Here is a 16212-nt window from a genome sequence, read left to right as displayed (position 1 = left end):
ATACGCGTCACAGGGGCCCTCGGTGGAGATTTTTACCTTCGGACTTAGTCGTTTTTTTGAGGTGAAAATCCTTTGTCCTGGGCAAACCTGAATATTGATCCGATGGCCTTGGAGCCCTCTTCGGATACACTGCCTGGGAGGCCCCTGTCAAGTTCTTATGTTCGGACTTAGTCTCTTTTTTTTAGATTTTCTTCACCGGGACGAACTGGTAAGTCAGGCCGGGTCGCGGTTGAAGCGAACCGGCTAGAGTTGCCGTGGCGGGTTGGTCCCTTTATGGAGCTTTTTTCCAAAAGTTCTCCAAACTTCTCCAAACTTCTGGATCTTCTTCCAGATGTTCCTTTAAGGGTCTTTTGAGGTCCACAGCTCACCCCAAGATTCCAGAAGCTCTGAGATGCTCCTTGAGGGTGCGGACTACAACTCCCAGAATGCACCTGGCACAAACTCCCTTTTGGCCACTGGGCAGTGGTCAGCTGGTTGGTTTCTTCAGGAGTTGGTGCAGCGGACTCTGGTTAACAAGTTTTCACCTGTAGCAAACAGGAAGTCCCTCCTTGAACCAGTTGAAGCGAGGCAAAGTCCTTCTTGTAGTGAAGCCCAAGTGTGCAGCTGGTGCAGTCCTCCAGAGGGCAGTGTCCAGGAGCAGGTCAGGGGTCCAGCAGGGCAGTCCTTCTTCTTCTGTAGTTCTTCCTTGGTGGAATCTGATAGGGATTTGAGGTGTAGGTGCAGGTCTGCTAGTTTTATCCTTGCTCCTGGGTGAAAAACAGGGGAGTCCTGGTTCTCCAATCAGGGGCAGGGTCCTTCCCCCTGTGATGACCACTACCTGGGAAGTGTGGCAAGAATCAATCCCAGGGACCAACATTCCTCAAAAATCCATCATGGCTGAAAGTGATTTTTGGGGGTTACATCTGGCAGCGCCCACCCACTGGTGTGGCTACAAATCCTAAACACACCCCTTTCCTGCCCTCTCCTAATCTAATCAAGGGGGCACCTAATTGTCTGGGTTTGCAGGATGTGAGGGTGTTGCTGGGTTGCTCTGGATGTCCTTCCCTGCCTTTGAAGACCAGTTTGGGAGCTCTCCCCCTTCCTGCTTCCCCATCTGCTGAGGGGAGATCCCCTCCCCCAGGCACATCTCTTTGTGTTGAGCCAGGCCACTTCACACCTCATCCAGCAGCCTGGCCAGGCTGCCAGAGGCTGGCAAATCAGAGCAAAGCAGCAAAAAAACTGCAGGCCTGAAGTTGGCAACTTTTCAGATAAAGTTTAAAACTCCTTACCTGAACAAGTTATATTAAATCCCACAACTGGAAGTTGTGGGATTTATTATAACAATTAATTTGATGCCAAACTTGTGGTATCAGTCTGTCTCTAGGGAGATGTAAAACCTAAATAACTGATTTAGGGTGTGTTTTCCAATGTGGATGGGTGGAGACTTAGGCCCTCATTCCAACTTTGGCTGTAAGTGCTGCCTACTACTGCGGCGACGGCCGCCAAAAGACTGTCGCTGCAGCTAACATCCATCTGCCATAATATGACCACAGCTGGAATTTCCGCCACAAGAAGGGCAGAAATCGGGCTGTGGCCATTCTAGCGGATGGTGGCGCTGCTACCACCAGCAGCGCCATACCAATAGACTGCCGCCAGCAGTATCATGAAAAATAATACGGCCTGGCGGTGTTCTGCTGGCAGGTGCTGCTGGAGTTAGTAGCGCCCCGTCCCGTCCCCTGCCGGAAGACCCCTTGGATTCAGGTAAGTCGGGTTTCCAACAGGGGAGGTGGTGGGGGGTGTTGTGTGTGTGTGTGGGGATGTGTGCATGACTGTGTGAGTGTGTGCGTGCATGCGTGTGAGTGTGTAGTGTTGCGTGCATGTGTGTGCATGTATGAGTATGCGTGAATGAATGGAAAAGTGAATGCGTGTCTGCGTGTAACTTTGGATGTGTATGGATGTGTGTGTGAATGAATGGATGCATGTGTGTATGAATGCATGTATGCCTGTGTGAGTGAGTGTGTGAATGCGTGTTGTGTGCCTGTGTGTGTGCGTGTATGGTTGGGTGGATTGGAAGGGGGAGCGGTGTGGATGTAGGGGTGTGGGGGTTGTATGGGGAGTGTTGGGAGGGTGGGGGTTGTATGGGGAGTATTGGGGGGGTTGTATGGGGAGTGTTGGGGGGGTGGGCCTCCTACCAGCGAAAGGGAAGGAATTCCCTGTCACTGGTAGGGCCTACCACCATGGTTTTCGTGACGTTACGAACACCACGAAAACCATGGCGATAGGCAGGGTCATAATGCCGCCGGCAGGACAGTAGCAGCTGCCGGGTTGGAGATTATCTCCAGACCGGCGGCTGCTACCGCCATGGCGGTCGGTGTGGTAAATTGGTGGGTTGGCTTCAGCCAACCCGCCAACGTCATAATGTGGCAGTATGTACCACCATCCTGTTAGCAGTACTACCGCCACATGTCCACCGACCACCGGGGTCATAATGACCCCTTTAGTGTATCAAAGGAGAAGTGGAGGTTGGTTGTATTCCTGGAATTGCGGTGGATTTGCGGTGGATTTGTGTTGGCATCGTGGCCGATAGGTGGGTCCATAAAATAAATACAAAATAGAAAAAGACTTGCTGTATTGCATTTATACAAAGCTTACACAAGTTACCTTACGTTGGTTTGTTAACTGTTACTTTTAAAACATATAATAATAATTATAATAATAATAATAATAATAATAATAATAATAAGCGTGTTAGTAAAATGCATTTCTGATAATGTACATTACTAAATTAACGTTGGGGTGAAATTGTAGTGCAATTTATATTTAGAAAACCATAAATTTCACTAAAAAACAAAGTTTACAGAGACGTTATAATTAGGAAATAGATCTTTAAAAAAACCTTAGAAAATGACAGAAAAAAACAGTGGTGAGGTCCTTGGGTTGTCTTGATTTATTTTTTAAACTACATCTTTTTAGCAAAGGTGACAGAAAATTATTAAAGGAGCGATTTTGCTGCAACTGAAAGGAAAAGAGGGATACAGAGGCAATTGTAAGACCTTCTACTAGATCTATCTTGTCTATACAAACAACTGGTGGCCAGAGCCTTACCTCCTGTCTGTTAAAAATCCATGGGAAAGGTCTGTGCTATCTGGGGACTATTCGGTCTCTTATTTGTTTTCCACCTGGCCAGTTCGATCCCCATAAGATGGAGTTCTTACCCTATGACAGCTGCTCTCTGCAGTAATTGGAACATTTGATGTTGTTCTGTATGTTTTATGAAATTCTACGTTACAAATATTTTAATACTGCTTTTAAGATCTAGGGGCTTTCTGCAATTTTGTCCTGCATTTCTTAAGCTGAAGTTATTACCCAATAACGTAACAATAATGACTGTTTCTTCTTATCTGAAAGGGATCCTGAATTCCTAGTAGTTTATTGTATATCCTGTAGGACTGAATTTGAATGGATATAGAAATAAGGGTAATCCTCTTGTATTTATAACTTTTTATCTGTGCAAAGGAGATCCTTTTTAACTAATGTGGTACTTGGGAAGGTGATGGATTGACTACTATTTTTATATGTATTGTTTATATTGCAAATATGATTATTTATAGACAAATGTTATCGGTTTTAGAATACTTTATGTATTTTTTCTCTTTCTTTTTCTCTTTTTCAATATTATGATAAATAATCAAATAATGGTCTCTCATTCATTTTGACAAAAATAAACAAACATTACAGGGACATTATAGTCAGGAAATAGAATTTAAAAAACCTTAGAAATTCACTGAAAAAAAGAAAGTTTACAGGAATGTTATCATTGGGTTCAGATTTTACACACACAAAACCATAGAAATTTGACAGTTATAACTATCTGAGCTAATTATAACTTATGCCCCTGCAATGCACTGCTTCTGACCTCACATATTACATCACTCATGACATGGTGAGTGGCATCACTGATTACATCACTGATGACATCTGAAATTACATTGTTACGTATTGTTAAGTAAGCACCTGCATGATCCTGCAGGAGTCCGATGCATTTGGAGTCCTGTAATGGCTGCCACAACCTTTTCTAAGATGGCCATGTATGGTGTGGGGTTGGGCAGACCCTGTGCCCAACCACCTGTGGATAGACAACCCCCATGGTTGAGTCAGTGCTGAACATTGTGGTAGATTTGTGGTTCCACAGAATTGCCAACAAAATAATTTGAATTTGACCAAGGAGAGAATCCCTACGGGAACAGCATAAAAAAACTAGGGGGTCAGTGCACCCCTACACCGCCCCATATATATTTTTGGATTTTCTAAGACACACAGGAACTGAGTCCCAGAGTCGTAAAATGTGGCTGTAATTTTTCTTCAGGTTTGGGCCAGTCAATCAGATCAAGTAATTTTAGTTCATGGAACTACAAATAGAAGGTACCACACAGTGAAATCTACGTAAAATTTGAACCTTCATTCCTGGTTATAGATCTAGCTTTCTGCCAAATTTGGTGTAGTTCTGTTACGTTGCTTTTTCTGAATCACATTTACTAGGGAAAATTGCTTGAGTAAATTGTATTTTGGGCCCTCTCTTTTTTTTCAGCCACCGCTTGACGGATCTCCCAGAATCTTTCCAAGAAGGAGCAAATGTGAATAAGACTTTGTTTTAGAAAGATTTCTCATGAATTGTAAAATGGTGCCAAACTTATTAGCAAATTAATTTCCAATGCAAAGGCGGTCCTAACTAGGGGCGGGCGATGAACTTGAGTCTTGCCCACTCCATGCTCCATAGAGCATGGAATTTCAGAAAAATTCCACCAATCACCGCATGGTGGAGTTTTTTCTCACACGCAGCTCACTATTGTTAAGTTGGCGAATATGAATGAGAAAATTGAGTGCTAAATCGCTTCCCACTGAGATTTCTTAGTGCGGGGGTTGCTGCAGGTCGCTAGCGTTCTCATTGAGTAGAAAATCTATTTGAGTGGCAAATAGAAGCAGCGCCCCTGGCATGCCGTATAGTGCAGTTCACAGCGATATTACATCGCTGAACAATCTCCTAGTGCTAAAAATCATCATGAGCAGCAAGATATGTTGAATTCTGCCGCACATGGAATTCTGTGGAATCCTGTAGAGTTTTATAGAACTCCTCAGAATTCTGTGGAGTGAATCTTCATGAGTTCCGCCAACATCTAGCCCTAACTTAACTACTCAGTGTTGACCCCCACTGGGTAATAAAGATAATTTTATAACTTTGCTGCCATTTGATGAATCTTAAGAAAACTTTAAAAAAAATACTAATCTACATCAATTCCTTTGTGGAAAGTTTTGGGGAGATTCGTCCAACAGGGGAAAAAAGTAGGGACCAAACCCAAATTTCCCAGTGCATTTTCCATAGACTTTTTTAGGCAGCGCTACCGCAAAAACTGCTGAATTTAATTATATCAAATTTAGCAGTGAGCTAGATCTTGGTCCAGAAAGTGTGCATTTTGTGATTTGATGCAAATTTGTTTAGTGTATTAGAGAAATTAGAAATCACATTTATTTTTATATCTGGATGGTTGGGTTTGAGGGACTCTTCTAAGAGTTCCATGAACCCACTTTTAAAAAGTAGAGAATTCAGATTGGAGCAAGGGGGGATTCCCCCTGGGCCAACTTGCTCCGACAGTAGTAAGGCTCCTGCAGGTGTGAGCGCTCTGATTGGCTAACATTTAGCATGAGAAAAATTTTGCAGGCAGTCATCACAGGACATAGGGACTAAGGCCAGATATAGCAAAGGTTTTTACCCATTCTGTGTCTATGGGAAAAAGTGTTCGTACATATAGCCCTTAGTCCCCTGCAATACTCTGCCCCCCTTGTGGCGGACACCAGAGAGACCTCCCCCAGAGAGCACAAAATGCGTGTAAAGATATAAATACATATGTAAACCTACATTTTTTAAAGCTGCAATCCCATGGGATTCCAACGAGATCGCAGCTTTAAAAAAAAAAAAAGCAAAAGCTGTTGTTGATGTTATCACTGATTATACCTAAAAAATAACATTGTTGAAATTACTAATGAGATCAACCACCGACTCTGACAGTGTGTTACAGACTTTGTGAACAATGAGTAATACAACAACGTGAATTGATGGTCAAACTCTTATAAGCTTCCCTGCAAGCTTTTGAAACTTGCAAAGGAATTCAGATATTTCAGAAGTGAAGCACTTTTGATGGATGTCATTGTCTTTTTACTTGTATTGACCCATAGGTAGGTCACTTGTGGAGAGCCAACTGTTGAATATCTATGAACAATAAACCCATTTGTCTACATTTTCTGTGGGGGCTGACGGTTGAAGGCTGAAGGTTGAGCAATTAGTGTCTTAAGTGGTCTTAGAGTGGTGGGCCCTTAGCCTGGTGACAGACGAGGCTGTGCAACCAGCCACCTATTTCTCATGGTTGAAGGCCATGCACAGTGGAGGCTGGCTACATGCAGAGGGTTGGGTGCAGGGTCTGGCCATTGGGGAAGCTCCCTGTCTAACCTTTATTGTATTTTGGATGCAGAGTCTGGTGTGACACCAGGACTGGAAGACAACCTCCACTGTGTATGTCCAAAGACTGTGCATGGTGGGGGATTACCACTTGTAGAGGGGTGGGTGCAGACCCTTGCCACGGGCTAATCCCTGTATCGAAGTTGTCTTATATATTAACTGAATTTCATGTGCAGTGGAGTTTCATGCTTGTGGGGGACTGGATGCAGGGCCTTGCCAAAACCTAGGCATGGTGTCTAAGTCCTGATGCGCATTGGATGCAGGGTCTGGTCGGAGGCTATGACTAGGGTGTGATGAGTGATGCCATCAATATTGTCTTTTAACATGTCATGAATGATGTAATATGTGAGGTTATAAGCAGTGCATTATTGGGGTGCACGTTATAGTTAGCTCACTAAATGATCACTGGCGTACCTCACAGTTTTCTGAGTTTTGTAACTTTAGCTTGTGACTTATTCCAACATCTAATTATAAGTTCACTTTGCTGTTTTTATGAATTTCTATTTTTTTAACATAAGTAAAGGTCTTAGCATCTAACTATGACATCACCTTTGGATTTTTCAGTAAATATGTATGTAATATATACCATGTTAAAATTAGAGAGCAGTTAAGTGAGTAAACTGGTAGGTAAGCTGAGGAAACAGAGGTGGAAACGGGATTCTATACTTAAGCAGATGTCTCCCTCTTAAACTATTTTCGCCGTTTTCAAAATATGTTATACCTCAAAATACTAAACACCCATACCTCCCCTCACATTTTTAACCCACTGGTTTCAAGTCTGCTCCAACATCTCAATGCTGATTTACTACAGGGACCGTCTCAGGAAAGGCTGTAAATTCAACAGCTCTTATTCCAACAAAATGGCATTCATAAATGGCTAAGTTTTTTCTGGAATACAGACTGATAGTGCTCAAGTTGTTCCTTAGAATCATTAGAATTCTGTGGTGACACTACAGCTGATGATTAATGCTGCGGGTGTTGAAAGTATATATTTCAATCTGCATTTCAGACTTGATAGAGCTTAAAAATCAGTGCTGCCCCTCATGTCACAAAAATCATCAAGATGTGACAAATGTTTGTTTATGAAAGTAAAAGAGAGAAAAACTAAGTAAGTTAAACTGACACACATTTTAAATGTGAAATTGCCTGTATTTCAAAATTCGACGTAGGTGCCCATTGAATTAAATCACATGTTAGAAGGACAAAACTGGTGTTAAAATGTAATTTAAACCCTAGACTAACAGTGGATATAGAAACAATATTGAATTTTTGTGATTAATGAAAGATTTATAAGTTTGAAAATATGCACAAGTGAGAAAAAAGCACTTCTCTGTTACACCTAATGAAATGCAGTAATACGTTTTTCCATTTATATGAAATGTATTACTCATACTGCTGAAATATTATTAATGTTGAATTTATAAGTTTGCATATTACATGTGGTGTACTCAAACATATTAAATAAATGCATTTTATATTTTTTCCTTATGTTGGCATTAATAAGGCCTATAGAGATTGCATTTTGCAGTCACATAAAAGTGTTTAATTATTTCTCCTAACGTGAAGTTTTCTTTTAGATTTAGTTACCATGAGAAGCAAAATCCTTTTGTAATAAGTTCATTGTTTAAACGTGGAAGAGATATACCCATTTGTCCTTGGAAACATTACATTGCAGGAACACGGACTGAGATCGTATACATTTGTTTCAAACCTGCTCATTTGGAAAGGAGATGTTCCCATGACATGCTTGGGAAGAGTCTTCCGATTGTTCCTGATTGGTTGATGCCATCCAACGTAATATGAACTTACACCTTTGAGGGATCAAATTAATTTCTGCAAGTTGAAATGTCAGTGGACATTTGAACTTTGGTCAGTCAGCAGCATTTTCCTGAGTAGTCCTGACCAGACCTTTGAGGCTGGCAGAGGTTGTCCTGATGCTTTGCTGATCCTGATGTCTTGTTGATGAAGATTCCCTGAATGCTGTACCCTTGGAGAAGTATCTTCTTCCATGCCATTTGCCCTTACCCCTGAAATATTATTTGACCCTTCAGAAGACTTGTGTCTGAGCTTCTGATATGCTGACACTTTTATTTTTTACTCATTTTTTGCCTAACTTAGCATTCTGCAGTCCAAGATTATCTTTTCCCAAATTATATTTGTTCTTTTCTATTTTGCCTGCATGTGTTTTTCCCCACACATGTATTTCCCTGATTTGGTTAGTTGTAGGGTTGACGTGTGCCCAGCCAAAGATTATTTACTCTGCTAAATTTGAATTGACTAATGATCATAAATTCTGAACTTTGAGTAATGATATTCTTATTGACGTTATGTATCATTCTTCTTGAATGCTTAGTTTTTTTTAAGGCTAGTTCGCCTTTACCAAATCAATGCCTTGGGCAATCCTTGGTGATTATGTATCCGTATCACTTGGTTTGTGCATTGTCTACATGACTTTGAGCTTGTGTTTATAATAAATCTTTTCACTTTATTCCTGATTAGAGTTTTCCTTCTGTAGCCACATTGGTCATGGTGAATATATTGCCTGGGCATTGTTGAATTTTGCAGGTGGTTCACCAAACTTCTTTCTGGGTCCAAATTTCCGTCAACCTCAGTAAAGCATTTGATTCCTGCGAAGGGTGAAAAATGCATCCATAGATAATTTTATTGAAATGGATGAGGAAGATATTTGAGTACTCATAGAAAATGGGTCCTCATTTTAGCTCTGTAGAGCACTCGTCATCATTTCTATGACAAAAAGAAACCACTTATTTTGTTCCTTTACTGCAAGCTAGGAAACTTGAGCTAAACCTCTTTGGTTCCATCAAGATTGTATTCAGGTGTACCACATCTTTGTCATAAATGCAACATTTTAGTGCTCTAGTTGCTCATTCTGGGAAGCTTCTGTTGATCATTAGGGAGTCAATGGACAAGCTGCTGCTGTTGTAGAAAGTAGATGTTTCAGTCTGCATGACACAATGTTTTATTGACACAGATGAAAAAGATATATGAATGTACATGGAAAATGTGTTTTCATTTAAGTTCTCTAGAGCACTAACCATTATTTCTGTTGAGAAATAAACCTCCTGTTTTATAGCTTTGATTCCATCAAGATGGCATCTAGGTGTGCCAAAGATTTATCAGGAATACAGAGTGTTAGGACTCAAATTATGAATATCAGACTTTATTCTCACATGGTGGAAGAAGATGGTGTAAACTGAAAGAAATTGTGCTTTCGTTTTAGCTTCTTAGGCATGATAGCAAGATTAGATAAAAAAAGGATTGTCTCTACACCTCTCTAATCTTGGTACAATCTTGAAACACTTCTATCTCCACCCAGACGCGTCTTTCTCTCGAAGGGAGGATGAAATCACAAAATTCGTTAGCATTACATTCAGAGTGAGGGTGATTTTGCCCCAAAGTAATGACAGAGAGGAGTTGGTTACAAACCTTAAAGGTTTCTTAGTACAAAATTACACCTCAAATCAATTTGATTAAGTAAAATCTTTATTTTCTTGTATACGACATGCATGAATATAAACTAAGAAGTACAATCAATAATTTAATGATTTAGAGTATCCAAAAGCATTGTGTGCACGGTGAAGTAAAGCCTATTTTCCATAAAGGAAACACCCTAATTCTAAGCTATAGTTGTGGGTAGGCCAGAGAATTTCAGGAGCAGCTGGTATCAGCCAATACAGAATTGAAGGAGAAACCAGATAAAGATTCCAATTAGAATCAGAAGAAAGGCACTTGCTCTTGACAATCTCTCTGCAAGCAGGAACATAAGGAGCATTGGTCTCAGAAAATGAGACAAGGCATCCGCCCATAAAGACAGAAAGGGGTAAAGCACAGTTAAATCGCAACATTCCTCCCAGACTATACAATGCCCAGGTTTCCCACCAGGCAGTGACCAACTGAAGTCCAATGTTTTCTTTTTGTTGGAGTTGTCCTTGTTCTCACTAAATCATACAATGCCAACTCTTTTCTCCATCATGACCTTTGTGATATCACACAAAGGAGTATCAAGATCTCAGCTTTCTCATCCACTAGAGGTGTTGATGTTTTGGCCCAAAGCAACTAATCATTATACTATGAGTTTCAAACGTAAACTCTCAAAAAAATAGTAGTAGTTGTAGTGGCTGCCACAACATGTTGTCTATGTTGTAACTAGCCAATCAAAGGGTGCCCCTTGGGTCCTCCAACATGCCCTGGGGAACAGAGTGTGCTCCCCCACCCACTTAGATTTTTTTAGTTCATTTTTAGGATTCAGGGATCATGTCTTTGAGTCATGTAATGGCTGCCACGACATAGTCCTCATGTGGCCAGCCAATCAAGTTTAAGTAGTCCCCTTTAATCTGGCCAATCAAAGCATATCTGGAAACTAACACACCAAATATACCTAACCTTTTAACCCCTTGATGCTCAACCCATGCACAACAAAACAGGTAGATTTTTGGCCAGCCCGAAATGGTAAGTAAACAACTAGTAGCAAATGGCTAGAGTGTCCTTCTTTGGTGCCTCCTCAACATTTTTTTCTATCCCTTGAAAATTGTACTGATATGAAAAATGTATTTTTGAACAATGTTCTAAACAATAGCAAGGTGGAAAGGAAAGGACAGCATTGGATGTACAACTATAAGAAAATAGCAAAGTTCCCAAATAGCCGGCAATAATCAATAAAAGTAAACACAGCAGTATATTTTTATCAGCTGATACAAAGTAGAGCACATTTCTTTTACGCTGAGAGGCGGTAGATATGCTAAAGAGAAAAATGCATCTCAGTAGGTGGAGATAATTGAATATATAGATGAACTATATTTTCATCAGTATTCAGATGTGTTGGCCTGGGCCCAGAATTTGCAGAGACATATAATTATATACAGTGCAAACTGGAGTGGCTTGCCTTTCTGAGGGAAGTTTTCAATTTTCTTTCCTTCCTTGGGAGATTCCGGAGGAAGTCAGCGCCTCCACCTGTAGCCAGCCATACACTATGAGAAACCAATGCTTTCCCCACCATTTTCCAAGGGCCTGTCCAGCCCCCTGGGACAACAGGACTATAGGACCTTTGACTATAGCTACGACCACTTAGGGGTGTGCTCCAAGTTTCCACACACAAAAAGTTATTCTATGTTTCTGTCTCATATTCCAAAACAGAAAATGCCAGTGCCTAAAAAAAGAATCAGTTATTATACAGAAAAACGACTACCCTTAGCATGCTCTTCCTCTCATGGCATATCATTGCTCCTGCAAACAACCATCCAGCACAAGCCAAAGATAAGTTCAGAAGAAAAGATGCAGGACTGCATGCAATCAGGTTTCAAAGTGTTTTAGATCATCAGAAACCTCAGGGGCATAGTCAAATGTTGAGAAACTGGAGATTTACCTGAATTTCGGGACACTTTCCATCTATTCACCCACAAATAAAATGTAAGAGATGTGGCCCGTTCTGCGTGTAGGATATTATTTTTTTCTTGGAGCACTGGACCTTTCTTTGAAGAACTATTCACATTGACAGCAGTGCTTGGCAAGAGCTAATTTTAATTACAGAAATAGATCTATTTTGGGAGAGTTTTATGCATCGAAATTCAGAAGCAAATTTTTGAATGATTACAAAATTGGAGTTGCCGAAAGCCAGTAATCCAGCCGCAGCCAACGATCTGGCTGTTAGCTAGCTGCTTTGTGTCCACTCTTCTGCTTTGCCCGCTTGTCTGCTGCTTCGCTCTCAGTTTGAAACTGGTCACCACTCCACGTTGCCTCTCTCTGACCAGCCAGTGATTGGTGTCATGCCATGCTTTTCAAATCACAGGTTGCTGCCAGCAAGTGGGAAGCTTTTCCCTGGTGTGTGCACACAAGGTTGAAAGCAAGGCAGCACACAGCATCAACACACCATGAGTGGTCCCTTTTCTACCAGCAATAGCTGTAGCAGAGATTGCTTTTCAGAGGTTTGGTCTTAGGTGTGCCATTGATGTGGTCTAGTTGTTTTCTTTAACAGTTTCCTTGGCAGGGGACAGGTGCTGTATGGTCTGTTTTGAAGCGGCATTGACAATATATGTAGGACAAATTAGTCTAATTGCCTAGTATGTGATATATTAGGGACTGGGAGTTTGGTGTGTTTTTGGCCGGTCATGTCATACATTTGGAAACATTTAGATTTGGGATTAGATGTGTGTTGTGAGATTAGTGTGGCTTTGAGGTGGGTGGTGTTGAAGTAGTGCCTTTTGCAGTTTGATGAACTGTGGATATGTTTTGGCTTTTTCTTGTTGACTAGAATCTTTTGTGGCTCTACAATTAGGTGACTGCATGAGTAATACGTTGCACAGTCCAGTGCCCACTGAAGAACATTGGTAGGGTACCGTTCCTCATTTGGTTCTGGCCACACCTATTGCTGTAAAGTGGAAGTTGACTCAGCTGTGGATGCTTCTTTTGTTGCAGTTCGTAGCTAGCTGGTAACTTCAGATGTGTAGCAGAGCTCTTTTCTATTTTTCCTGTAATGACTCTACCCTTTGCTTGTAGGGATGACCTAGTGTTGCCAAGATTTCCCTGGCAGTACTTTGTGCTCTTTTGTGAGTTGTATTTATATATAAGTATTTTAGTTGTTTATGATTCTTATTATTATTATTCCTTTATTGTTATTGCTGTTATTGTTTTGTTGCTTATTGTTATTGTTGACTGTGAATTATTATTAACATTTTCTTATTAAATGCTGCCTTCACACTTTATTTCTAAAATCCGGTTTGTGCTTAATTTTAATACTGAGCTATGGTTGTAACATATCTTCTTAACTTGTATGCTTTCTTTTACTATAGGTGGATAAAGTATGTGGGCATCCAGAAGAGAGAGCTGTGAAATCATCTCCAGATATAATGGTGCAAATGGAAGAAGAGGTTGCACCTGAGTCTCTTGTATCTGCACATTCACATTCCACCACGATTAACAACAAAAGAAGGTACTCAGTGATGAATACTGCAGTGTACATTGATGGAGTCACTGCATTCATTTGCACTATTTTTGTTTTACTAGAAACATGAGGAAGAGCTTCCAAATGACTAAAATGATATTTTATAGTTCAGCTGCTGTGTGTTTAACTCACCCTTGGCCTACATCAGATTGGTGGGTAGTACTGCACAGTGTGTGTTTATATCATACATGCACTGGGTGTATGTGTGCCTGTGAATGGTAGAGCACATGGAAGATTCTGTGTTCCATTTTTGGGAAATGAAGGGATAACTGGAGGAGCATTGGGGCGTAGAGGAATCCCCCCAGACAGATTTGTGGATTACTCTATTCCTATCAGCTGGATGGGCACACTGTAGGAAGGGAGAGCCAGGCTCTTGAGTATACTTCAAAGGGTGTTCTTTGATTCACAGAGAAGTCATTGAGTTGGAGCCTGGGCACATCTTAGAAAGGAAATTGAGCTAATAAGAGAATGATAAAGAGTGGGACTGAGTCTCTGGTGTAGACTTTGATACACATGTTACTGGGGCTGACATTCAGGTGTGAACCTCTAGTTACTCCCATGGCCTGTGTTGTGGGGCTATCAGATATGGAGACGCTCCTGCTTTGACAAATTGTTTTCTGAAGCAGGGCAGGTCAGAGGAGAGGGCACTTCAAAGGAAGCAGACCCCAACATAAACTTCAAAGACTCAGATTCACATTATAAGAAGGGGAGCGCAAGGCTCTCAAAACTGTCAATTGTCAAGCAACTTGGGTTGCCTGTGACCAGAACTGGAGGTCAAGGCCTACTAGTCTTCCAGCTGAGTGAGGGCAATCCAAGATCACCAGCCCCTGGAGCCTGAAGCGCTAGTGCCTGCCTGCTTGCCAAGTCCAGTGTGTCCTGTGAGGGAGAGGAAAGAGCTGAAGGGAGCGAGGGAGATCTTGGTGATTAGATCTCTAAAGTGAGGTGTAAGAAGAATGGCTTATGGATAGAATGGGTCATAGCCCATTTATGGAGTGAAGTCAGTGACCTAGTATGTCAGGAGGGGCAGTGGTGAAGAATATTGCTGTGCCAATTGGACCATAGACCGATTACAGAGTGTAGGCAGTGAACCCGTATGATAGGTGGAGACATCAGGAATAGGCAAGGAGCGTGGTCAGATTGAGACTATCGTTGAGAGGAAGAGGCTGCTGTGGAGACCAGTGTGGGCCTAAGTCCCACCTATGCACCATAAGGATCTTGTTCCCCCACTCCATCTGTGGGGAGGATCCACGGAGCCTTTCCAGCATCAGAGAAGCACTGAGGACCCCTTGGCAAATGCTTCCACAGGATTGCATATAAGGAATTCAAGGACATCAGATAGGCCTCGTGTGAAGAACTCCCTGGAGACAGCCACTACAGCTTCAGCACTCATGAAGGGTGCACGCTTCGAAACTTTGGTAGCGCAGGTCCTGCTGGTCCGAGTAAGACTGACTTACAGGATAGATGGCCCTGGAAGGAAATTGCCTGTCATATAGTGCATTGGTGCTGGGACACTTTTGACTGAAGAAGAGTCTGAGTTGGACTCCTGAGACTCAGATTACTAGTGTAGCTTAATCTGAAGTTTGCCTAAAGTGAATGGGAAATCACCACTATTGCTAGTGAGAGGGGAGTGGGACTCAGGAACGAGCATGTTAAAATACTAGTGCCCTGACCTCAGGAGACTGAGGGGGTCATTCTAACCCTGGCGGTAAAAACCGCCAGGGTGAATGACCGCGGTAGCACCGCCAACAGGCTGGCGGTGCACCGCTGGGCATTCTGACCGCGGCCAGAAACGGAAAGTCGACGGTGTCCCGCCGACTTTCCGCTGCCCTTGAGAATCCTCCATGGCGGCGGAGCGCGCTCCGCCGCCATGGGGATTCTGACACCCCCTACCGCCATCCTGTTCCTGGCGGGTCTCCCCGCCAGGAACAATGGCATGGGCACTGCAGGGGCCCCCATAAGAGGGCCCCAAAAGGAATTTCAGTGTCTGCCTAGCAGACACTGAAATTTGCGACGGGTGCTACTGCACCCGTCGCACTCCAGCAACTCCGCCGGCTCCATTCGGAGCCGGCTTCATCGTTGCTGGGTCTTTCCCGCTGTGCTGGCGGGCGGCCTTTTGGCGGTCGCCCGCCAGCACAGCGGGAAAGCCAGAATGGCCGCCGCGGTCTTGTGACCACGGTGCGGTCATTGGGCAGCGACCGCCGCCCGCCGCGGTTAGAATCACCGCCTGAGTGTATTGTTTGTGAATGTGGTATTTTACTTTGGATTGGTATATAAATACTCACTGTTAGAAATGGAGTATTTGGTTGACAGTCAGGTTACCCCCTGTTCAAGCAAGGACCCTCACTCTAGTCGGGGTAAAAGAGAATCACTCTCAGCTAACTCCTGCTTACCCCCTTGGTAGCTTGGCAGAACAGTAGGCTTAACTTCAGAGTGCTAGGTGTAAAGTATTTGTACCAACACACACAGGGGGTTATTCTAACTTTGGAGGAGGTGTTAATCTGTCCCAAAAGTGACGGAAAAGTGACGGATTTACCACCAGCCGTATTACGAGTCCATTATATCCTATGGAACTCGTAATACGGCTGGTGGTATATCCGTCACTTTACCGTCACTTTTGGGACGGATTAACACTCCTCCAAAGTTAGAATAACCCCCACAGTAACTTAATGAAAACATGACAAAATGACACAACACCTTCGATGAGGTGTTAACACGGTGTCGTGACGGAGTCGTTCCCAACAAGCCGACACCAGCGGCGCCGGAC

General features: G+C 42.6%; 1 protein-coding gene across 2 annotated transcripts in view; it reads left to right on the top strand.

Annotated features, from left to right (window-relative positions):
* Positions 1–16212, top strand: part of LOC138265744 (glypican-5-like) — a 1691495-nt gene that overhangs the window by 736207 nt on the left and 939076 nt on the right. For both annotated transcript variants that reach the window (XM_069213745.1, XM_069213743.1), the window contains exon 4: positions 13297–13436. In XM_069213745.1, the coding sequence (XP_069069846.1) occupies positions 13297–13436 (140 nt within the window). The remainder of the gene's footprint in view (positions 1–13296; positions 13437–16212) is intronic.

This window comes from Pleurodeles waltl, chromosome 11, assembly GCF_031143425.1.
Source record: "Pleurodeles waltl isolate 20211129_DDA chromosome 11, aPleWal1.hap1.20221129, whole genome shotgun sequence".
Taxonomy (NCBI): Eukaryota; Metazoa; Chordata; class Amphibia; order Caudata; family Salamandridae; genus Pleurodeles; species Pleurodeles waltl.
Note: the sequence above shows the minus strand (reverse complement) of the source record. Positions and strands in the feature narration are given on the sequence as shown.